The sequence below is a fragment of the Ursus arctos genome, unplaced genomic scaffold (assembly GCF_023065955.2).
Source record: "Ursus arctos isolate Adak ecotype North America unplaced genomic scaffold, UrsArc2.0 scaffold_36, whole genome shotgun sequence".
In the NCBI taxonomy this organism is placed as follows: Eukaryota; Metazoa; Chordata; class Mammalia; order Carnivora; family Ursidae; genus Ursus; species Ursus arctos.
Genome location: NW_026623050.1, coordinates 20,810,414 through 20,835,732, shown reverse-complemented (window position 1 = coordinate 20,835,732; position 25,319 = coordinate 20,810,414). Strand labels below are relative to the sequence as shown.

The 25,319-nt window shown below is 37.3% G+C and overlaps 1 protein-coding gene across 4 annotated transcripts in view; it reads left to right on the top strand.

The window, feature by feature from the left end:
* The window catches only part of NEDD4 (NEDD4 E3 ubiquitin protein ligase), a 116,823-nt gene that overhangs the window by 2,983 nt on the left and 88,521 nt on the right, over nt 1–25,319 (top strand). Inside the window, exons 1-4 of one of the 4 annotated variants that reach the window (XM_057306142.1) lie at nt 12,254–12,329; nt 18,130–18,296; nt 21,730–21,808; nt 21,910–21,948. In XM_057306142.1, coding sequence (XP_057162125.1) covers nt 21,764–21,808; nt 21,910–21,948 — 84 coding nt within the window. In that variant the 5' untranslated portion in view covers nt 12,254–12,329; nt 18,130–18,296; nt 21,730–21,763. Of the gene's footprint in view, nt 1–12,253; nt 12,330–18,129; nt 18,297–21,729; nt 21,809–21,884; nt 21,949–25,319 lie in introns of those variants that run through there. The other 3 variants (XM_026518541.3, XM_048219528.2, XM_057306143.1) reach the window with 3 other exon arrangements.

Here is a 25,319-nt window from a genome sequence, read left to right as displayed (position 1 = left end):
CTTCCCTGTTAGGCAGAGGTTGGAAAGCCAAACACTGTGTTTCTCATATTTTCTGGCACTTAGCATTCTGGAAATGGGATTTTGAAATAGGTTTCCCAGTATGGCACACTTACTTGAGTTTTGGAAAGTAGAAATGAAGTGGAGCGTAAGTTCTTGTTTCTTTGGCTAGTTCTCCTGACAAGCACAGTCATGTAGACATTGACTTTTCCTGCAAAAGTGTTTCAATATCTGGTAACTTGTTTTGTGAGGATTGATAGGAAGTTGCAGAACCAGTGGCGGTGGCCGCTTCCTGATGACTAGATGGGATATGTTTGTTAAGCCAGCTGATCTGGGGGTGTCCCAGGATTCCCTGCCTTCCTGATGGGGACAGAAGTGGCAGCTTCCTGGGTGGGCCAGTTCGAGCTGTTTCCAGGGCCTCGGGAGGCCCCAGGCTGCAGCCTGCCCCTCCAGCTCTCCCAACGATTTTGTAAGCCCCCAATTCCCTAGATTAACTTCTTTCTTCTTAAAACATCTAGAGTGATGTCCGTTTCCTACAACTGAAACAAGGTAGAGAAGGAAGGAAAGGGAAAGAGTTGAGCGTGTCCACTGCCAGTTTGGAAGTACAGTTTGCACATGCAGAAGAATGAATGCCTTTGGCGGGGACAGTGACAGCAGTGCGTAAGCAGCGGGGTAGCTAAGAAGTGCCTTTGCTGACATTTCTAGACCCCTGATGCCAAGCAGAAGCAGAGCTGGCATCATACCGAGCCTGGAACACAATTCCCAAACCTTTATTCACTGCGCAGGGGAGGAGAAGCACAGGTTAAGCCCCAGCTTCGTTAGTATCTATCCCACACTTTGATGTGTTGACTTTGCCATTGCTCCTTTTTTGCAGCTCCTTAATTCCAGCATCATTCTATTTTTCATGGGTTTCCATGGGACCAAAGAAGTGGATAAATAGAATTTATTTCATAGCTGTTCACTTTTTAGTTATTTTAAACCAACAGAAAAGTTGGAAGTACAGTGCAGAGAACTCCAGATCGTCCTCATGTAAGTTCTCCTGCTGTTGATATTTCACTACAACTCCTCCATAATCCTTTTTGGAGGATTTTGGAGGATCCTTTTCATTAGCCTTTTTTTTTTTTTTAAGATTTATTTATTTCAGAGAGAGAGAGAGAGAGCGCGAGTGAGCACATGCAAGCATGCACATGAGCAAAGGGAGGGGCAGAGGCAGAGGGAGAGAGAGAATCTCAAAGGCACTCTGTGCTGAGCGCTGAGCCTGACGCTGGGCTCAATCTCATGATCCTGATTTCAGGACCTGAGCAGAAGTCAAGTGTCAGGAGCTTAACCTCCTGAGCCACCCAGGTGCCCCTCATTAGTCTTTTTCTAAACCATTTGAGGGCAAGCTGCAGACACAATGCCCTGTCACCTCTAAATACTTTAGTGTGTATTTTTCTAAAACAAGAACACTTTCCTTTTTTTTTTTTTTTAGATTTTATTTATTTATTTGAGAAAGAGTGAGAGAGAGAGAGAGAGAGAGAGAGCATGAGCAGGGGGAGGGGCAGAGGGAGAAGCAGGCTCCTCAATGAGCAGGGAGCCTGATGCAGGGCTCAATCCTAGAACCCTGGGATCATGACCTGAGCCAGAGGCAGACACTTAACCGACTGAGCCACCCAGTTGCCCCAACAAGAACACTTTTCTATATAACAGTTGTCCAATCCTCTAAGCCATAAAATCGGCATTGGTATGAACCTACCATCCGAACTGCAGAGCCCATCAATCTTCGCCAGGTGTTCTAATAATTTCTGTTTCCTTTCTGGTCCAAGAGCCCACATAGGAGCATGGGTTGCGTGTACTTGTCATGGCTTTGCGGTCTATTCTAATCTATATCAGTTCCTTGACAGTTATTGAGTACAGGCCTTACAACTTGTAGGATATTCCCAGCATGGGTCTGTTTCCTCCTTCCTCAGGGCCACGTCAAAGTCATATTTTTGGGGAGGAATCACAGAGATGATGCTGCATTCTTCTCCGTGCCTCCGAGGGGGTGCATATTGCTTTGTCCCATCACTGTCAATGATAACCTCGCTCACTTGATCCTTTTGGTGTCTGCCAGGTTTCTTTTTTGTAATGTCACTATTTCCCCCTTCATAACCGATCAGTATTTTGTGGGGACATCTTTAGAGATTATGCCAAGTAGCCTACCCTTCCTTCATCAGATTTCCATCCAGCACGTTTAGCATTCATTGATGACTTCCACCTGAATCAAACACCACTATTTTTTTATTTCCATCTTTATTAACTGGCATTCTGTGTAAGAAGAGCTTTCCCTTTGTCCTTTATTTATTTATTTATGTCAGCATGGATGTGTAAAATTCCACCTTATTCAATGGGTTGTGATTATTTCCTATCATTCAATATTTTGTTGCTCAAATGATCAGTTTGGTCAGTGGAAAGCCGTTTCAGGGGCGTTCCTAGTTCATATGACAAGCCCCATCCTTCTTTGAACCCTTCGTGACTTTCTAGCAGAAGATGTTCCAGACTCCCCTTGTATTTTGCCTGGCCCACCACTGTCTGGAACCAGCCATTCATTCTAGAAACACTGGTGCCATTTAGGAGAAAATGCCTTTTAGAAGCCAAGATCTGGGTGCTTAGTGTGCTCATTACTATTGAATGTCATTGCTCTTCAACCAGCTCAGCAAACACTTAAGAAATGTGTGTGTGTGTGTGTGTGTACACACATAAATGTATACCTACTTCTATATCAATCTGTATACGTGTATTTAAAAGTCATTAATTCATATCCGTTTCTCAAATTCAAATCTAATGCCTCAGGGCTCTCTCTAGCCATAAGTACCTTCCCTACCAGTAAAAGTTCTGACTTTTCTTATTCTCATTGTCTTTACTTGTTTGCCCGGTCTCTGTAGTTAGGTTGTTGGTGTCCCTGGTTTCCCAAGCAGGCAGGCACTGCCTCTGTCTGCCGCTAGGAGTACTGCTGTGGCACAGGGCCGCGTTTGCCCCGCGCCGGCGCCAGTGGGCATCGACTGAGGCAGCTCTGTGCGGTACTGCCCTTCTCCCATAGTGCCCCAGGCTGGTGAGCGTGCTGACCACGCACCCCCACGAGACTCCGTCCAGCCCCCAAGCCCTGCCTAAGCTGGGCCTGACCGTGAGTCCTCTGCACCAGGAAGAGATTAGAGGCACTGTGTGTCTGTTTTCCTACAGTTACCTATTAGCAGTTCATCTGTCATGCAGGAGTAGGGTATTGGAGCTGGAAGGCACCCGTGAATAAATCATTTAGGGTAGACAGGGGGATAGAGAATCGAATCTGACTAGGATGGAATTCTGGCTTTGTCCCTCTCGGTGACCTGGCATAGGTATTTGTCACCTGTCAGAGCAGGGTATTTACATCGGCTGACTCTCCCATTCCCTAGCTGCGTCTGGTATTCAGAAGATCGTGTAGTACCGAGAGAATGTAAGGTGGCTGACTTGAATTGCTGAACCCACTGTCCACTGAATTCTGTGGCCATCAGTGTTACTGACCTCTCCCTTCTTAGGCTGGCTCCCTTGCTAATCCTATCAGAGTTTTAAGAGGATAAATGAATGGAGAAGGTAGGAGAAGAAATGCAGGGAGAAAGACACAGCACAAACAAATGAAAAAAGGTTGTGGTAAGTTTTCTGAAGTCTTGAGGAATGAATACGTCCGTAGTGCAACATCATAACCCCATGGCCTGACCCAAACGTTTGGCTTCCCCCCCTATGAGATGTGCTGTGGCAATGCATGTAAACAGTCATGTCGGTGCATAGAGATGCTTTCATGAAAATACCTTCCTCTAAGTTAAAGCGTCAGCCTAAATATATTCCGAGCTGCCTTTAGTTGAATGCCTGCTATATTCCAAGCACCAGGTCACATGTTCTCACGCTGTAGCTGTGATCATTGAAAGAGTTTTGCAGACGTAGATAGTGTTATCTCCGTTTTACAGATAAGGAATGTGAGATTGTGATTTGCTCAAAGACTTGGTCCCGTTAGATTGCAGATCTGGGCTTGAATCTCAGATTTCTTTAATACCAAAGACTTGGTCCCTCCACTGTCCTACTGCAACTAGTTGCCCAAATAGAAGAATTTAACAGCAGAGAATCTTTCTCAGGAAGGTGAAAAATGTAACAGGTGCAGAATTAACTTGTAACCATTCTTAGGTTCTTCCACATTTTCTGTCTATTTTGTTAACAGCTTTTAGGTGGACCTCTCAAGTACTTGAATTCTGTATTTGCTTGCATATTTGTTGAACCGTTACTATGTGTAAGGCATTTGGATCAGGCCACGAGGTGATAATGACGAATGACAGACCTCACTGAATTTGCCGCCTACGGGAAGAGAAGGACAGTAAATACCTAGTCACACATCTTATAAATGTGAAGGGAAAGGAAGGTGAGATAAAAGCATTTAACAGGCAAGATGACTTCATGTTGTATGGTATGAAGGAGGGGAGCGAGTGAGTATGAGGAAAGGCTGAGGAAGTCACCTTTAATCTGATTCTAAGGACGAATAGGAGTTAGCCAGGTGACGAGTGGGGCAAAAAAGCCGTCCAGGTAAACAGAACGAACGGCACGTGCAGAGGAGAAGATGGAGAAGAACGTGAAGAAGACTAGAACGGTGGTGTCAGGAGATGAGTGTGGAGAGGAGGGAAGAGCAGAGCCCGGCAGGCGGGCGAGGGAAACTCACCAAACAGGGGTGTGGGCACGTGCACACGCACACACATCATCATCGCTAACATTTTTTTTTGTAGTTAGTATTTGTTCCTCAGATGTTTAACTTCTTCTCTACTTGTTATTCGTTTCTTGTCACATCTCTGGCTTTTCAGCTAGGATCACCTTTTTCTGCCTGAAGAACATCCTGTAGAAGTTTTTTTTAGTATTTGCTGGAAATAAACTTACTCGGGTTTTTTGTCTGATAATGTCTTTATTTTGCTTTTCTTTTTTGAGGGGGAATGGAGTAAAATTTTTAAACAGTGAAATGCAGATTTTTAAATGTACACTCTGATGTGCAGTGCTTTTCAACAACACGCGTAGCATCCAACTCAATTAAGATGTAGACTATTTGCATCACTCTGGGGGCGCCGGGGTGCCTCAGTCGGTTAAGCGTCTGCCTTCGGCTCAGGTCATGATCCCAGGGTCCTGGGATCAAGTCCTTCATTGGGCTGCCTGCTCAGTGGGGAGTCCGCTTCTCCCTTTCCCTCTGCCCCTCCCCCTGCTCGTGCTCACTCTCTCTCTCAAATAAATAAAATCTTTAAAAAAAAAAAACGACGAATATTTCCATCACTCCAGAATGTCCCCTTGGGCCTTCTTCCTGTCAACTTACCACTTCACTCTCCGGTGGCAACCTTTTATCACCATGCTTAGTTTGGCCTGTCCTAGAACTTCATATAAATGGAATCATACGGTATGTATTCTTTCGTATCTGGCTCCTTTTGTCTAATGTAATGTTTCCAGTCGCCCATGTGGTGGTTTGTATAAGCAGCTCATTCTTTTTATTGCTGAGTAGTATTCCATTGTATGTTTACCCATTCTCCTTTTGACAGACACTTCTGTTGTTTCCAGCTTTTGGCTACTTATGAATAAACTGTGAACATTAGTCTACAGATCTTATGAAAATATTTTTTCCACAAATATAGGTTACCAGCTTGATGTGTACCTTTCCAGAGGCATTTCATGTATAAAGAAGCGTATGTGGTGCTATCACATTTAAGAGTAGTGTTAAAATGTGAAGTGATGATGAGCTGTTCCTTTTTGGAAATTTTATAGTTCTGACTGAATAAAGTTATGGTTTTCTAGAAGGGGAATAGTCACACAACTGCATTAACTATAGCACTTCCCTTTCTTACCTTCATGTTCTTTACCTGTGGGTCTGAACTTTAGCGTTCATTGGAATCACCCGGAAAGTTTGTTAAAACACCGTCTACTGGCCCCACCACAGAGTGTCTCATTCAGTAGCTATGGGGCCTGAAAATGTGTGTTTCTGGTAAATTCCCATGTGGTGTTCATACCACTGGTCCAGGGAATCCACTTTGAGAACCACAGCTCTCTCCTAAGTGTAAGGATTCTGAGTGTTCTAGTTTATCATGGTTATTACTGCCAAACACTGTGAAGGAGCTTTGACCGTGTAAGCAAATCTTTTTTTCTTTTTTTAAATAGTAATGTCTACTTTATTTATTTATTTTTAAAAGATTTTATTTATTTATTCGACAGAGGAGACAGCCAGCGAGAGAGGGAACACAAGCAGGGGGAGTGGGAGAACAAGAAGCAGGCTCCTAGCGGAGGAGCCTGATGTGGGGCTCGATCCCATAATGCCGGGATCACGCCCTGAGCCGAAGGCAGACGTTTAACCGCTGTGCCACCCAGGTGCCCCTGTGTAAGCAAATCTATAGCAGTCGTATATTCCACCTTTACTGGGACAGTCCTCATTTCATGTATTTCCTAGTAAGAGTGATCTAGCATTTACATTTTTATAAAATGTTTCCAGTAAATTTACACTCCAGAGGAACAAAACTGCTGGCAGTCCGTAGGTTTGAATTTTTAGTTTTGAAAATATGGTCACTGTAATTATTATATAACATATGTTGCAAAAACAAGAAGAAGAAGAAGAAAGACAAAAAATACATCCTTTCCACTCTACTACTTTTTAAAATAAATATGCAGTATTTATATTGTTGCATTATGTGAATACAGTATTATTCACATCAGAACCCTTTATGCCATGTTTATAACTTTATTGCGCGTTTTTTTGTTCACTTTAGTTTTCTATGTACTTGTCACAAATTTGCAAACTGTCTGACGGCGCTTTAAAACCACTCAGTGTAGATGTTATATATATAACGGATGCTATGCATTCCCCTTTCTTCGTTCTTGTTGGAGACCGCCTCTTGCTCCGCGCACCATCTGACCGGCTTCCGTTCTACACCTGCTGAGTAGCCATCACCAGGAGGCTTCCATTTGCCATCCTGGCGAGAATTGCCTTGATCTCTGTTCTGCGTTGGAGCCACTGTTTCTTTAATCTCTTGTCTTCCTCCTTGCTAATTGATTCCCTCATTTGCTGACATACATCCTCCATATAGTGGGCAGGTCCCATGAGTGTTTCGAGATAGGGTTCTCTGAACTTACCATTTCCCAGTGGGACTCTCACACAATAATATTTATAGTATTTGGTTCTGCTCCCCCCGTGCATTGCTCCGTTTCCTCGGAGAGAGGTCTTCTAGTCTTCTGTTTGGTGGGTATAGATCTGGCAGCCAGTGTTCTGGGCTCACCACTTGTGCAAACTTTTCCTTGCTTTCCATAAAGTGCCTTATTCTTACTTTCGGCTGCTTCAGAGAGCTCTGTGGTTAATCAAGAGTTTGTCAGCCCCTGCTGTGTGCCAAGTATTCTGCTGGGTTCCACAGAGAATACAAAGATAATGAAAAGATAAATTTCTTGAACTTCAAAATCTCACAGTTTTAATAGTGGAGAAAGACACATCGTTATATCTGTGATAAGTGCTGTAAAAATGGGCCTTTAACAGCAAAAGGGGAAAATTCGTTTCAACTATGAAGGCTTTTAGACAAGATAGCATTTGGACTTTGAAGGAAGGACAAGCTTTTAAAAAGAAAACTACAATTTAAAAACTTTTAAAAAAGATTTTATTTATCTGACAAAGAGTGAGAGAGAGAGAGAGTGAACAGCAGAGGAAGAGGGGAGAGGCATACTCCTCGCTGAGCAGGGAGCCCATTGCAGAACTTGATCCCAGGACCCTGGGATCATGACCTGAGCTGAAAGCAGACACTTAACCAGCTGAGCCACCCAGGCGCCCTACAATTTAAAATTTATGAAAAGTTTAAGAAGTAAAGCAAAAACCTTTATCATCTCATTTTATTTTTTTAAAGATTTATTTATTTATTTGAGAGAGCAGGGAGAGGGGCAGAGGGAGAGGGAGAGAGAATCTCAAGCAGACTCCCTGCTAAGTGCTGAGCCTGACAGGCTGCTTGATCTCAGGACCCTGAGATCATGACCTGAGCTGAAACTGAGAGTTGGGTGCTCAACCGCCAGAGCCTGCCAGGAGCCCCTATCATCTCATTATTTTATTTCATTTATTTTTTAAAGATTTTATTTATTTATTTGACAGAGATAGAGACAGCCAGCGAGAGAGGGAACACAAGCAGGGGGAGTGGGAGAGGAAGAAGCAGGCTCATAGCGGAAGAGCCTGATGTGGGGCTCGATCCCATAACGCCGGGATCACGCCCTGAGCCGAAGGCAGATGCTTAACCGCTGTGCCACCTAGGTGCCCCTGTTTCATTTTTAAAAATAGTTACTATCGCTGTTGCGTATTACCTTCTAATCTTTACCCACTTATCAGCATACATTTTTACAGAGTTATCATAGAATAGATATCACTCTGCATCCTCATTTTTCTAGTTAACATGGTAATTATTTTCTGTCATTAGATGATATTAATAGTACATGTTAAATGGCTGCTCAGATGATACAGGATTTTGACAATGAAGGGGTAGGGGATGGAGACGACTATCCCAGGCAGAGGGAGCCCAACTTGTGTAAAATCTCAGAGATAAGTAAATATCTTTTTTAAGTAGACTGACTGGAGGTGTGAGGGGGGAGTTAGGTATGGGAGGGAGGCAACAGAGGGGTGGGAGAAGAATGAAGAGAGGAACAAAAATTCTTCCAAGACGTGTGAGAGATGGAAAGATCTAGAGCTCTGCATTTCCTATTCCTGGATTGGGGGGGTTGACAGAAGATTAGGGAGTAGTTAGTAGCTGGTTTTGTGAATTGTGGAGAAATCTCAGGCCTGGAAAACCGCTTTTAATTCCTGTAGCCCCTGCATAGATAACGCATTACCATTTTGTTCCCGCACTGTGATTGAGAAAAACCGCTTATCTTTGCCTAGGATTTGCAACTCTTCCATTTCACTTTCATAAATCAAGAAAGCTTTCTTAGCAGTGGAAGGGGAAGTCTCAAGCTTTAAAGGAGAGCTGGGATCTATTTGGGGATAATGTCCCCATTTTGAATAAGGAGAAGATGTTTAATTTTCATTTATTTTTTCCTCATTTGAGCACTCTCCACGTCTCTATTAGCAGTACTTTGATTATCATGTTTCCAAAGTTATTGAAGAGTTTAGTCTCTTGTTGCAGCATTTATGTTCTTCAGTTTCAAAAATGCTGTGAGATATTATGATTTCTGCTTATGGTTGTGATTGCAAAGACCCGCTTTGGCAATTTTCTAGCATTAATTTATAAAATGCCCTTAAGTGAATGCAAATATGAAAATAAAGGGCACTTCTTATTTAATTTTACAATAGAATCTTAAATCAATATAGTTTCACATCAGTTAACCGCAACACCCAAACTAACTAGTTCTGATATTTGTGGTAGGAAATGCAAGAGGGTTTAAAAGTTAAATGAGTTTGTGACTGTGAGTAATTTATCATTCCCTGGAATTTTTAAAATTAATAGTTGTTACATTTTTCTCCAGGAGACTTCTGGGGGATGGTTTCAGTAGAGGTTCCACCAATATGGATTAACTTTTTAAGAGGGGTGTGGTAATCTCTTTCCTCAATTAAGTTTACATATAAATTATAAACACTTGTCTGTGTTTACAAAAGTTGGGATTATCAAATAACATTATTTGCTGATGGCACTTCTGATTACACTTTACCACTTGAAAAAGTTTGTATTTATTTATTAAGTCATCACAGAAAAGACTTCTAATTTTAAGAATTCAGTGTTGGAGATCCATACCTATCTAAAAAAGTACAGCCATTTCCCAGTCAACTGGGAGACAAGAATTTGGCTGGTCAGGCCAATAGAACACTTCAATGGGCCCATTTATTCAGTGGGATTTTTCCAGGAAGAAAGGGTGACTGCAAATGTCTTCAGATTTTGGGGAATAAGTTCCTGTAGAAAACTGAAATTTCAGTTCACATCTTTTCCTCTCTAATTTTTAATTCTGTCTTTATTCTGATACCTGAGGATTTTCCCTTCTTTCTTGCAAAATCAGCTATGTATTTAGTTTTATTTGGGGCTACAGGAAACTTATGTTTTATGTAGCATCTCTAGTAAGCATTTTTGTATTATCTGAATTCGTCATCTGAGATTTGGAGCTAATTGAACATTTCCATGATCATACTTATTCAGTGAAACCTCCAGGAATGAGGGTGATTGTAAGCATTTAGCAGTAGGAGAAGATTGAAATAAATATTCCACGATATGTGTACTTTCGCCTTTTCAGGCCTCTGCTCACAAGGGAATATGACTAACCACTTGCTGGTGGAATGACTGTATCATAGAATCCATTAGGTTGCTATCTATTGGGCAACATCTATTTCGTATTTGTTGATCTTACAAATGCTGCCGTGTATACTGCTATGCTTATGTCCTTGAGTATCAGAGTGAGAGTGTATCTAGGGGATAGACCTAAAAGTGGAATTTCTGGGTTATTGATTTAGAACTTTAGTAGATTTTCTTTAAAATGATTCTTCAATTTATACTTCCTGCCAACAGCATATTAGAGTTTTCCCTAATTACTGAGATTGAAAATATTTCACGTGTTTATTGTCTATTCTCTGTGATTTCTCCTACTAGGTTGTTTGTATTTTACTTATTGGTTTTTAGGAGTTTTTTAAATATATTCTGGATAATCATAATTTGTCAATGGCACACATTTTAGATACTTCCTCCTTGTCTGTCCCCTTGACTTCTCATTTTGTTCATGGCGTCTCTTCTCATACAAAAGGTATATAATTTCAATGGCAAAAGGCATATAATTTTAATTTTCCCATTAGAGTTTGTATGCTTTAAAATCCTTTCCTACCCCACTGTCATGAAAGTATTCTAAAATTCCCTATGAAATTTTTACAGTTTTCTTTTTTGCTTATAAGACTTTAATGTATCTGGAATTTGTTTTTGTATAGAGTATAAGATATTACTTCTGTATTCATTTTTACTCTTCCCTATGAATTTTACAATTATTTGTTAAAATCCATGGCAAAATCTGGGTGGGGGGAGTTGGAATTGTGTTGCATTCATAGGTTATTTTGGAGAAAACAGACAATAACATGGAATATTTCCATCCATGAACACAGTGAATTTCTTCATTTATCTCAGTCTTCTTTGTGTTCTTCAATAACTTTTTATAATTTTGTCCGTAAAGGTTTTTTTATATTTCTCATTAATTCTGTTTCTCTGTGTTTGATAGTTTTGCTTAATTGGGAATTTTTTAAAATATGCATTCTGTTTTATAATATTTTCTTACCTTTTAATTTTGAACAATTTAAGATCTACAGGGCAATTAAAATAGTAGTATAATGAACACCTGTATACACCGCAGCTAGATCCACAAATTGGTAACATTTTACTTATTCCCTTTGTTTACACACACACACACACACACACACACACACTCACATTCACATTCAGTTTTTTATTTGCTGAAACATTTAAGACTAAATTGTACTTTATCACACACTTTATCCCTAAATATTTCAATATGTATCTCAAAAGATATCTTTATATAAAACCTTAAAACAGTATTATGATATCCAGGAAATTTAATACTTGATTTGTTACAGTATCAATATACTATGGTTTTATTTAATGTATAATCTATTGAATGGAATTTTTAAAATAATGAGCATAGGGGAAAAAAGAGAGAGAAAGGCAAACCAAGAAGCTGACTCTTAACTATAGAGAACAAACTGATGGTTACCAGAGGGGAGGCGGGCAGGGGGATGGGTTAAATAGGTGATGGGGATTAAGGAGTGCACTTGTGGTGAGCACTGGTTGTTTCATGTAAGAGTTGAATCACTAAATTGTACACCTAAAACTAATATTGTACTGTATGTTAACTAACTAGAATTTAAATTAAAACTTTAAAAAAATAATTACAATTCTAAATAGTTATTACAAACGATTATAAGCTCTTTTGTGTTTTTGTGTACATAGCAACAATGAAAATATTAGTACTAAGAATTTGGCTGTAGATTTTCCTGGAAGCAATGATAAGTTCTTAATGTAATAATTTAACTATAGTTTTTTTGACTTTTCTTTGTAGATAATCAAGTTATCTAGAAATAACAATATCGTTTTTATTTTCTCTTACATATCTTTTAATCAAATTAATTCTTGAAAAAGAGTCCTCCAAGTAATTTTAAAATCCTGATTACTTTATTTGATATGTATATAAAAGTATGTGTCTTAGATATGTTGTAAAGTACATAAAAATAATATATAAAATTTTGTATTTTAGGAAAATTCACGAATTGTGAGGGTCAAAGTCATAGCTGGAATAGGCCTTGCCAAAAAGGATATCTTGGGAGCTAGGTAAGTATATTAAGTTGAGTTATAATTTTAAACTGCACTGGTTTTTTTTCTAAATGTTGGCAAGATGAATAATTGAATAATATTATTGGTAAATTAGTGTGCAAATTGGAATGATTATATTTCCAATTGGTGTTTCCAGTAAATTCCTTGGTATCTACCACATGACAATGGTGGGGATTCTGGAAGGAATAAACACAGAAAGTAGATTCCCAAACTGTATCTATGGATATCTGCTGACCCTGAATCACAAATGTGATAGCAGATTCAAAGCAACTTAGCTAAAGACAAAAGATCTGAATAGAGATAAGAGTTGCTGCCTAAGAAACATGGTTGTGGTTCTCATCCAGATAAGATAATTAATTGGATGATAAAATAAAACAAATAATCATCAGAGAAAGTTTGCAGAATCCAGAGTCTCTACAACTTGTACTTACAATGTCCAGGATATAAGCCAGAATTATTTGATCTATAAAGAATCAGGAAAATGGAACACATTCTCAGTAGAAAAAAGAAAATATGCTCAAAAACATGTTTATACTTGATATTGTACCACTAAAGATTAGAAATCTCAAGAATGAGATAGAAACCATAAAAATGAGAATTCTAGAACTGAAAATTACAATATTTGAAATTGAAAATCAGGTAGAATTAACAGCAGAATTCAGATGAAGAGGAAAACTTAACTGAACTTAAAATTAGATCAGTAGAAATTATTTCCTAATTAGCAAATGAGAGGAATGGGGCACCTGGGTGGCTCAGTTGGTTAAGGGTCCAACTCTTGATCTCAGCTCAGGTCTCAGTCTCAAGGTGGGGAGTTCAGGCCCTGCCTTGGGCTCCACACTAGGTATGGAGCCTACTTAAAAAGAGAGAGAGAGAGACAAAGATTGAAAAAAATTTTTAAAAATGAACAGTGACTCAGGGACTTCTTAGATAATATCAGACAGTCTAACATACATGAAATCAAAGTCCTAGAAATAGAGGAGAGGGGAAAATATGAGGTAAAACATTTTTTTAAAGAAATAGTGGCCAACTTTTAAAAATTTGATGAAAGATACAAATATATAGTATTCAAAAATCCCAAACAGAATAACACTAAGAAGAACTACTGAGGCACATCATAGTCAAACTGTGGAAAGCCAAGTATAAAGAAAAATCCTGACATAAGAAAGAGAAGAAAATGACATATTACATACGTGGGAACTACAATTCAGTTAAGGGTTGACTTCTCCCAAGAAACTATGGAGGCCAGAAAAAATTGGAACAGTAGAATAACAACTGTCAATCCAGAATTCTGTATTCAGTGAAAATATCCTTCAGGATGATGACAAAATAATAACATTTTCAGATAAAACTGTAAGATTTTATTATTGGTAGACCTGAACCATTAGAAGAGGTAAAGGAAGTTCTTCCATCTAAAAAAGAATAGATAATAGATGGAAACTCAGATCTTCAGAAAAGAATAAGGAAATGGTTAATATCTGGGAATATGAAAAAGATTTTTGTTGTTTTTATAACTTAAAAAATATGCCTGTTTTAATCACAACTTATAACACTTCTTGCAGGATTTTTATTTTATGTAGATGGAATATAGATAACAAGTATAGCATAAAGGACAGGAATGGGTGTGGGTTATCATCACAAGAAGAACAACTATTTTTATTTTTATTTTTATTTTTTTAAAGATTTTATTTATTTATGTGACAGACAGCCAGCGAGAGAGGGAACACAAGCAGGGGGAGTGGGAGAGGAAGAAGCAGGCTCTCAGCGGAGGAGCCCGATGTGGGACTCGATCCCGGAACGCTGGGATCACGCCCTGAGCCGAAGGCAGACGCTTAACGGCTGCGCTACCCAGGCGCCCCAGAACAACTATTTTTAGTTGCTGCCTAAACATTTTACATTATGACAACCCCGCTCACACCCTGAGTCTGGACATTTAGATAAGGACCTGAGCTCAGGATTTCTGCCACAAGTTACCTCTTGTAACTCAGGGCACCCTTTTTAAAATAACCACTTAGAGTTAAGACCCCAAAAAGTTAGTGACCTCCACCCCAACCACTTTATAAGTAATAGGTGCTTGCCACCCTGTTCTTTATCTCCTACTGGCTCATGACCTGATAACAGAGGACTGCCTTTCTTCTGTCTCATTGCTCCTCCCCATTTCCTCCCATTTCTGGGATCTGTAAGTAACAAATCTTGTGCTTTACTACTTTTATGTGGGTGTAGTAAAAATACCTTCAATCAAAATGACCCTGGGGTTTTCACTTCCCCAAAGTGGGAGCTCAGATGCCGAGGGACCTATCTGTCAACCCCATGTGGATGGTTTCTTCCTCCTCACTCAGTAGATCCTAATCTGCATATTCTGAATTTAATACACTAGCTCCAGCTCCTCAACACAGTTATGGACCTGTTTACTAAACTAAATATATGTTTAGTAGAGTGATACATTATTAAATGTAAGTGGAATAAAAAATTGAGAGTACATTTTGTAATATAAATGTAAGCCACTAAAAATAATGTAAAGAATTATAGATGAAAAACCAACAGACATTTTTAAATGAAATTCCTGAAAAAATAAAATTATTAAATAAAAGCCCAGGAAAGGAAGGATAAATGATCTAAATAATAAAAAAAAAAGAAAGAAAGAGAAAAAGAAAAAGGAAAAAAAGGGGGGGGGGAAGGAGAAGAATAGAAAACCAATAATAAATTAGTAGACCTAAATCCAATTTTATCAAAAATAGCATTAAACATTAATGGACGAAGATAAATATGAAGCAGAGGTTGTTAGAATGGATTGAAAAACAAGACCTAATTGCATATTGTTTATAAAAGATATATTTAAAATATAAAGACACAGCTAAGGTGAAATAAAATGGACCCAAAGATATATGCCACACAGACAGTAAGCATAAAAAGACTGAAGTGGATTTATCTGATAAAACAGATTTCAACATCAGAAAGTATTTGCAGACATGTCTTAACAATAAAAGAGTAACCAGGAGGCCATTAAATCATAAATCACAAATAAATTATAAAACAATCATAAATATGTACTTATTGACAGAACTTGAAAATATATGAAGCAAAGCTGGACAGAATTAAAAGGATAAAGAAAAAATTCCATAATCGTAGTGGAGACATTAACACCTCTCTCAGCAGATGAACAACTAGATTAGAAAATCAACAAAAACACAAATTTGAACAATATTATGAACAACTTCAACATAAGGAACACTATTTCTAACAACTGCACATATATTTCTTTTCAAGTGGACGTAGTACATTCACCAGCATAGCCCACAAATGTATTATTTATCTATAAATAATCTATATCTCCATGACTATGATTACCATAAACTTAGCTAAAAGAACAAACACTTATTATCTCAGTTTCTGTGGGTCAGAGTCCTTGTATCTTTAGCTACGTTGTCTGCTTCAGGGTCTCACAGAACTGCAGTCAAGGTATTTATTCGCTAGGGGTATGGCCTCATCTGAGGCTTATTTGGGGGAAGAATCCACTCTCAAACTCATGTGGTTATTGATAGCATTCAGTTCCTTGCAGCTGCCAGACTGAGGGCTTCAGTTTTGCTGGTTGTCAGCCAGAGGCCACCCTAAGTTCCTTACTGCATGACCTTCATATGGCAGCTCTCAAGCTAACAGCTTGCTTTTTCAAAGCTAGCAAAGGAGGGGGTCTCTAAGCATAGATGGGTTACAATCTTACATAATACAACCACATACATTTTATCATTTTTGTCATAATGTATTGGTTAGAATACATAGGTCCTTCCCACATTTAAAAGGAGGATGAAACAAAGGGCATGAACATTAGGAGGTAGGGATAATAGGAGCTACCCTAGAGTCTGTCAGCCGTAATATGTTGGGCCATAAAACAATAAACAATTGCAAAATTCACATTCTTTTCAAGTGCCTATGGTACATTCACCAACATAGACCATGTTAGAACAAGTTTCAGGAATTTTGAAATCGTTGCAATTATATAGAAGATGTTCTCTGATAACACTGAAATTAAATTATAAATAAGTGATATTGTGATATTTAGAAAAACACCAAATATTTGGAAATAAAGCACTATTCTTTTAAATAATCTATGGGTCAAAGAAGAAACCACAAGAGAAATTAGAAAACAACTTGAACAGAATGAACAGAATGAAAATGAAAATACAGCAATATCAAAATTTTGGGAATGCAGCTAGAGTAATATTTAGAGGAAAATGTATAGTTTTAAAATGCCTAACTTAGAAAAGGAGCAAAATCTAATGAATGATTTGAGTTCTGATCTTAAGAAATTAGAAAAAGAAGAGCAAATTAATTCCAAAGTAAGTAGAAAGAAAATAATAAAGGTAAGTGCGGAAATTAGTGAAGTAGAAAATACATAATGATAGAAAAAAATCATTGCAGCCAAAAGCTTGTTTTTTGAAGGGATCAATTAAAATTTTAAACTTCTAACTAGATGGATCAAGAACAAAAGAGAGAAGGCACAAATTACCATAGTAGGAATGAAAGCAGAGGCATTGCTACAGATCCTATGGAATTGAAAAAGACAAAAAGGGAACACTGTGCACAACTTTAGACCAATAAGGAATTGTACACCACTTAGATGAAGTAGACAAAATCCTTGAAAGACAAAAATTACCAAAATTAATCACAGAAGAAATAGAAAGTTTGAATAGCCCTATATTGATCAATATGTAACAATATATGACCAGGTGAGCATTTTTCTAGGAATGTAAGGTTTGTGCAACATTTTTTTTAAAAAAGAATCTATCAGTGTAGGATATAGTGGAAGTGCCTACTCTTCCAGCCTCTTTGGTCTCAGCTATAGAAACAAGATGACAAAGGGGGCATCATCATTTAGAAAGCATCACAGTAAGATGCACATGGTATGCTGCCACTGTGGCTCTAAGGCCCGCTACCTTGACCTGTGGCAACTGTGGCTGTCCTGTCAAGTGGAAGAGAAAGTATAAGTAGCCAAGGCTAAAAGATGAAATACCACTGGGACTGGTTGAATGAGGCACCCCAAAATTGTATACTGCAGATTCAAGCATGGATTCCATGAAAGAACAATAAGTAAACTTCATTGGGGCCTCCAGTTCATCTTAAGGATTTCAACACTAAGTCACACAATAATAAATGTTCTGGTATAAAAAAAAAAAAATCTTATCCGGGACACCTGGGTAGCTCAGTCGGTTAAGCATCTGCCTTTAACTCAGGTCATGATCTCAGGGTCCTGGGATCGAGCCCCACATCAGACTCCTTGCTCAGTGGGGAGCCCGCTTCTTGCTCTCATTCCACCCCCCCTCCTGCTCATGCTCTCTCTTTCAAATAAATAAATAAAATCTTTAGAAAAATATATGTAATCAATGTAACTCATCATATTGATATGGTACAGAAGAAAAAACACATTATTACTTCAGTAGGTATAGAAAGTACATTTGACAAAATCCAACACCTGTTCATGGAAAAAAAAAAAAGAAATCTCAGCAAGCTAAGAATAAAATGTAAGATTGGTTTAACATCCAAAAATTAATCAGTGCAATTCATCATATTAATGGAATAAATGAAAACTATGTGATCATTTCAATGAAAGCAAAAATAAGCATCTGACAGAATTCAACACCCATTCATGATAGAAGCTCCTAATAAACTAGGGACAGATGAGAATGTTCTAAACCTGATTAAGGTTATTATGAAAAAACCAATAGCTAACATCATCCTCAATGGTGACAGTGTGAATGCTTTCTACTTAAATTCAGTAATAAGACAAGGTTTTGTGCTGTTACAGTCAATTCAACACTGTACTGGATGTCCTAGCTGTATAATGTGACAAGGAGAAGAAATTAAAGTGATGCAGACTGAAAAGGAAGAAATCTGTCTTTATTTGCAGACAACATGATCATGTACATGGAAAGCCCTAAAGAATCTACAAAAAAATCTGCTAGACCTAATAAGGTACAAGACCACAAGATACAAACTCAATGTACCAAAATCAATTATATTTTTATATCCTATCAATGAACAATTGGAAAATAAGTTTTTAAAATATGCATTTGCAATAGCATAAAAATAAAACCCAGAGGGACGCCTGGGTGGCTCAGTTGGTTAAGCATCCGTCTCTTCATCTCAGCCCAGGTCTTAATCTCAGGGTAGTGAGTTCAAGTCCCATGTTTGGCTCCACACAGGGGATGGAGTCTACTTAAAAACAAACTTAGAAATAAATTTAACAAAAGATTTGCAGGAAATGTACACGAAAACTACAAAACATTACTGACGGAAATCAAAGATTTAAATCAATGGATAAGTATGCTATGTTCATGGATTGGAAGATTCGCTTTTATTAGAGTTTTATCTTTCTTCAAATTAATTAGATTTTGCACAGTCTCAGTCAAAATCCCAGTGTGTGTTTTTGGAGAAATTGATAAACTGATTCCACTATTTTTAATGGAGAGTCAAAGGACATAGAATAAACCAAAACAAGTTCATAAAGGAAGAACAAAATTGGAGAAGTTATGCTACCTGATTTCAAGACTTACTCTACAGCTATAGTAATCAAAACAGAGTGGCATTGGTGTAAGAATAGATATATTGTTCAATGGAATAGAAGAAAGAGTATAGAAATACACACACACACATATATGGCTGGTTGTTTTTCATTAAAAAGTGTTAAGGTAATTCAAGAGAAGGATAGTCTTTGGTACTGGAACAACAGGTTATCTCTATGGAACAAAATGAATCTTGTTCCTTACCACACATCATATAGAAAATTAATAAGAGCTAAAATTATAAAACTTCTACAGGGACACATAGGAGAAAATCTATGCTCTCCTGGGTTACACAAAGATTTCTTGAGTGGGACTTAAAAAGTATGAACCATAAAGGAAGAAAAATGTTGACATGGACTTCATCAGGATTAAAAACTTATTTGCAAGACACAGGTAAGAATAGGAAAAGGCAAGGCACAGATTGGGAGAAAATATTTTCAAAACATATATTTGATAGAGGCCTTTAATTCACAATATATAAAGACCTCTTGCAGCTCAAAAATAATGTAGTAAAATAGCCAATTAAAAAATGGGCAAAACCCTTCTCAGACCTGTTAGTTATGAGTAGGAACAATAAGAAGCTGTTCTTACGATGTTAGGAATAATAGTTGTAATGTATTGCATAATTTACTTGAATGTCTTTAAATTTGATATTAACATCAGCATAAATCTATTTTTGCTACCAGATGATAGCTATTTTCATGGACTCTACTTCCCTCTGCATTGTATTAATCTGTTACTCAGTGTTAGTCTTAATTTTTCCGTGTGGCAAATATGTATTGCATGAGTATCGTAAATCATGACAGAAAATGTAAACCATTTTCTGAGACTTTTGTTTTGGGTCATGCAATGATAAGAAGTTGCTAGCTTATTTTATTCATGATGATTTTATCTTTCTCTGTTATCCTCAGAGGATACCATTTTTTAAAAGGATATCTGTAAATCTTCTGTCTCACTGTGTGTAAGATTATTTTCTGTTTAAGTCCCACCCTTCTACCTATACCCCGTTTTCCACAAAAGCTCCTACTAATTTGTTTATCCCCTTCATGTAGCTAGTTGACTGTGAATAAGTAACATGGAAAAAGGCAAAAAAAAAAGGGGGGGGGCAAAACTCTGAAACAGACACTGTCTGCGGACAATCCAGGTGAAAGGGTCTAGGTGGGTGGTAAGATCGAGGATATATATTTAGATTTAGATTTAGATTTAATATTTATATTTGATGAAACCATAGATGAGATTGTGAAGGGAAAACATTGAGAGAACAAAAGGCCAAGGGCAATACTTTAATACTTTAGGGAATTTCAGTGTTTACCTGGTAGATTGCAGGCAAGGAGCCTGAGAAGGAGACACAGAGGGAACAGTTAGAATAGTATGAGGACAACCAGAAAGGAGTTGTGTCATGAAAGCAAATGAGATTAGTTTCACAGAGAAAGTAATCAGTAGTATCAAATACAGAGAGGACCAACAAAATAAGTGCCTGGAAGGTGTTGATTGCTTTAGCAAATCGGTGACTTTTAAAGAGCAGTTTCAGAGGAATGGGTCAGAAGGAAAGAGATAGAAACCAAATTCTAGGGCTTTCAAGAACAGCGGGAGTCAAGGAAATGAAGAAAGGGAAATGGTTGGCTATGTGGCTGAGAACATGGCCTCTGGAGCTAGGTGCTTGAGTGTGGGTTCTTGTCCTTGCACTTAACTAGCTGCATGATCTGTGATGAGTTGACTGACCTATCTGTCTGTACAAAATAAAGACAATAACCATAGCTACCTCATAGATAGTTATAAGGATTTCAAGAGTTAATATATATAAACTGTATAGAATGGTGCCTGGCACAGAGTAATTGCTATATAAATATTAGTCATTATTGTTATTAATGTTATTGCAGATTCTTTTCCTGGAAAGGTTGAGCTGGGAAGAAAGACAATCTAGCTTACTCTGCTGGAGGAAGGAGGGAGAGTTAAGGAGGGGGGAGTTAAAAATGCATTTATATGATTAGAAAAACCTAGGGCAAAAGAAAAGCTGGAAATGTAAAAGGGAGAAGTGAAAACAGATGATGCAAGATTCCAGAGCAGGTGGGAGGAACATGCACAAAGAGGAATTGGCCTCAAACAGGAGGCATAATACCTGAATCGCTGAGGTTAGGGGTAAAGATGAGTTATGATAAATACCAGGACGTTGGGAGTGGTCTGATGGCTTTGATTTTTGTCAATTAAAGTAAGAGGTAAGGTTGTATGAGGAAATGGGAGGGGGAGTTGGTGGTGGAGAATCATGAGTCTTTAGGATCCCCAGAGGAAATTGGAAGAAATTCTACCATGGACAAGTAAAGTGTCTACACTCTTTTGCTTTGCAAACTTAAATATCACAAGATTTTTCTTTTCCATGTTTCTTTGTAGAAGAGGTTACATGACACATAATTATTTTGAACTGAAAGCACTTTGTCTTATTTTGTAAAAAAATATTTACACCCATGAGATAACTTGGAACAAACTGAGGTCTTGCAAAGCTAGTCTCGAGAATCATTAAATTAGCCATATTAACCCAAAAGAAGAAAGACTGTAATAAAAATTGAACAAAATTTCAAAAATCTTAAAAGGTTGGAAATCATTAAATTGGATTAAAAGGTTTTCTTTCCGATTCTTTGTCTATTTCACTAACACAGTACTTTAGCTTTTTAACAAGATGCAAAAATTACTATAATTACTTACTCCTGCCTAAAAAAAACCCTTTCTTTTAAGCATAGGAAGTAATTATAGAAATTGCTAACAAGAAAAAATCTCTGATTTTTATAGTTTGAGCAATCTGAGTTTGGAAATAAGCAACAATTATTATTTTTTTTTTATTTTAACAGTGATCCTTATGTGAGAGTGACGTTGTATGACCCAATGAATGGAATTTTTACAAGTGTGCAAACGAAAACCCTTAAAAAGGTTAGACTTAGCAGTATTCAAAAAAATTTTAAGTATACTTTATTTTATTTTATATAACAAAATATAAAAAATTTAGTTATACTCTGTTTATTGTCTTTTAGACTTTGAATCCAAAATGGAATGAAGAAATATTATTCAGAGTAAGTATGTATTTTATTTCAGTAAAACAGCAAAAAATTTTTCTCAATAGGTTAGAATGATAAGTTACCACTTATAATACTCTAAATTATATCTTATTAGAATTTGTCTAGATTTTTAAAAATTTAAAAAGTGTTAAATCTGGGTATTCCCTCGATGACATGATCCTGGAACCATTTATCTTATTTAAAAAAACATGTATATAAGGTAACAAAGAGGTAAAAGACAATTATAAACCTGGAATTATCTTATTCTACTTTAATTCTGATTTAGAAACTATATGGTAGTCTTATTCCAATTTAAGAGATTTTGGTGTATTCCCCTAAAGATCATGCAATATTTGTGTCTCCCCAGTCATTTATTAAATAGACTGGTCTGGACAAGAGATGGTGAGGGCCTACCACTAAGTAGATGCATTTCTTCTTATACACCCTTCATTCACATTCCTGCCTTTCCCCCCTCACCCTTCCTCCCTATACCATAAGAGCAAACTCCAAATCAGCAGTCATTTCAGACTCCTCAGGAGGTCCCTCAAGTTGACAATGTCTCTTTGTACCTATTTGTCAGAGTCCTTGCTGCTGCCAGAATCAACACCCTCCCAGCAGTGATAGAGATGCAAACAGTAATCTCCTTTTCTCTGCTGGATCATTCCCAGTTGTACCTTCCATCCTTTAAATGTCCTGCCTTGACCTCATATTCCTCTTTGGCTTTGAACTGACTTCTCTGTTCACCTGAATAATCAATGTTCTTGAAAGAGTTGCCTGCCCCCCTTCATGTCTGCTTCTCTGATGCATTCCTTAACCCACTCTAATCTAACTCACACCCACATCGTTGGACTAAAACTGCTCTTACTAAGGTCATCACTGACCTCTGTGTTGCCACATTCATCTCATCTCATCCTACTTACACGCTCAGCAATGGTTGACGTAGTTGACCGTGCCTGAAACACCAGCCTCTCTGGAGGCTGGTATGGTGTCACACTGGACTTCAGTCAGGAAAATAGAAGCCTCTCTTCTGTATTCCACATTTGAAGATTTTTTTTTAATTCATTTTGTTTTGTTTTAATAAAGTGAATTGGAAGGGAAGAAATTGCTGAAGCAAATCTGAGAAGCTGTTACTGATGATCCAGCCAACAGCACCAACTAGAGTGCTTCTGGTTTTTCTTATGTAGAGAAGGAGCTCTCCCTTACCCTATTTAGTATGGCATGAAAACTGCATTTTGAATCAGTTTGCAAATTTTGGATTCTTGAGGAAATGGTATTGAGTCAACTGGATAGTCATATGGGGAAAAATGAAGCTAAAGTTCTGGCTTACTTTGACCAGAATAAATTCCAGATTTGGTAACCTCTGGTTTTGATTGCTTCTTTGGCACAAGTATTGCTTAGGAGAGAATTTTAAAATTCCCAAGTGGTTGAATGTTTTATTTACTTACACTTTTATTATTATTTTGCTTATTTTATTGTGTTTTTCTTAGAAATATATGTGTTTTCAATGTATTGAAGTTTTTTTGTACCTTTTACTCTTTTTTCTTTCTAACCTCATTGGCTTGCACATGTCAAATAATGTTTAGCTGTAATAGGGATGGATGTTTATTTGTCTTGTTTCCAATTTTAACGGGAATTAATCTAGCTTTTCTCCATTAAACATAGCTTTTTATTTTTTTTATCACATTAAAGAGGTATTCAGCTATTGTTATTTTTTTCAAGAATTAAAAAAAAAAATTGACACTTCCAGTTTTAGCCATGTTGTAGTGATAGGGCATTGAACTTAACCTGATGCTATAAACAACTGTAAAGATATTAAGGATGTTAGCACGATCCGAAGTCTCACAACATAATATTCAAAGTGAGTCTAAAATTATTTTACATACAAAAAACCACAAAAATATGACCAGTTCTCAAAAGAGGACAATCAGCAAGTGCCAATAGCAAGATGATGCAGACATTGGAATTTGGTAGTAGAGCAACTACCAAATAAAAACAGCTATTATAACCATTATAGTTATGCTCCGTGATGTAAAGGTAGACACTCTGGAAATGAATGGGAAGATAGATATTCTCAGCAGAGAATAAATACTGTAAAAAAGAATGAAACAGAAATATTAGAATTTAAGAATATCTGAAATTTTAAAAATCACTGAATGAGCTCAATAGCAAAGTGAAGATAACAGTGAAAAGCATTAGTGAACTTGAAGATAAGCAGTAGAAATGATCTAATCTGAAGAACAGAAAATAAAGATAGAAAAAAAATTAATAGAGCCTGGGGGACCTGGGGACAATATTAAAAGAGCTTAATGTTTGGGTCATTGAAGTCTCAGAAGGAGAAAAAGACATTGGTGGAAAAAAATACTTGAAGAGATAATGGCCAAAACCTTCCAAATTTGGTGAAAGAAATGCCTTTAGAGATTAAAGAAATTCAGCAAAACACAGAGCATATGAAAACCATGCTCAGACACATCATAGTCAAATTGCTGGAACCGAAGATAATGAAGAAATTTTGAAGACAGCCTGGAAAAATGGTAGAAGAATAATGGGCAGATTCAACGGTGCATGGTTAGCCAGAGGCTGTCTAGCAGCTCTGCAGGTTCTCTTGCAAGAGATCTAAGAGGCTCAACTCTGGCCCCTATAATTGTGATACTTAAGGGTGCACACTATAATCCTCAGAGCAGCCACTAAAAAATTAAAATGGAAAATTATAGGTAAAAATCCAATAAAGGAAAGAAAATGGAATACTGAGAAATACGCGATTAATAATTTTTTTAAAAAGATAAAAGGGAATAAAGATAAATAGAATAGAAATAGAAAGATGATGGTCATAAAGCCAACCATCTCAGTAAGTCCCCCCAAAAAGCAAGATTCAACCATATGCTCTTAATAGGAGACACACTTTGAATGTAAAGACACAAGACAGGTCAAAAGTAAAAGTACAGAAAAAGATACACCATTCAAACACTAAGCCAAAAAAAAAAAAAAAAGAAAGAAAAAGAAAGCCCCAAACAACAACAAAAAAAAACCCTGGTAAGGCTGTATTAACATTAGATCAGTAGACTTTAGGATGAAAAGTATTACTAGAGATAAAGAGGGACATTTCGTGAACATAAAAGGGCTTAGTCATCAGGAAGACACACCTGAAAAAAGAGCTTCAAAATTATAAAGCAAAAATTGACGGATAATAGGGAAATAAATTCAGAATAGTTGAAAATTTTATCACTCCTCTCTCAATAGTAATAAAATAATTAGACAAAAAATGTCAGTAAATATATAAAAGATTTGAACAACACTATCAATCAACCCATACGTATAGAAGACTACACCTAATACCTGAAGAATATACATTCTTTTTATATGCCTATGGAACATTCACCAAGATGGAC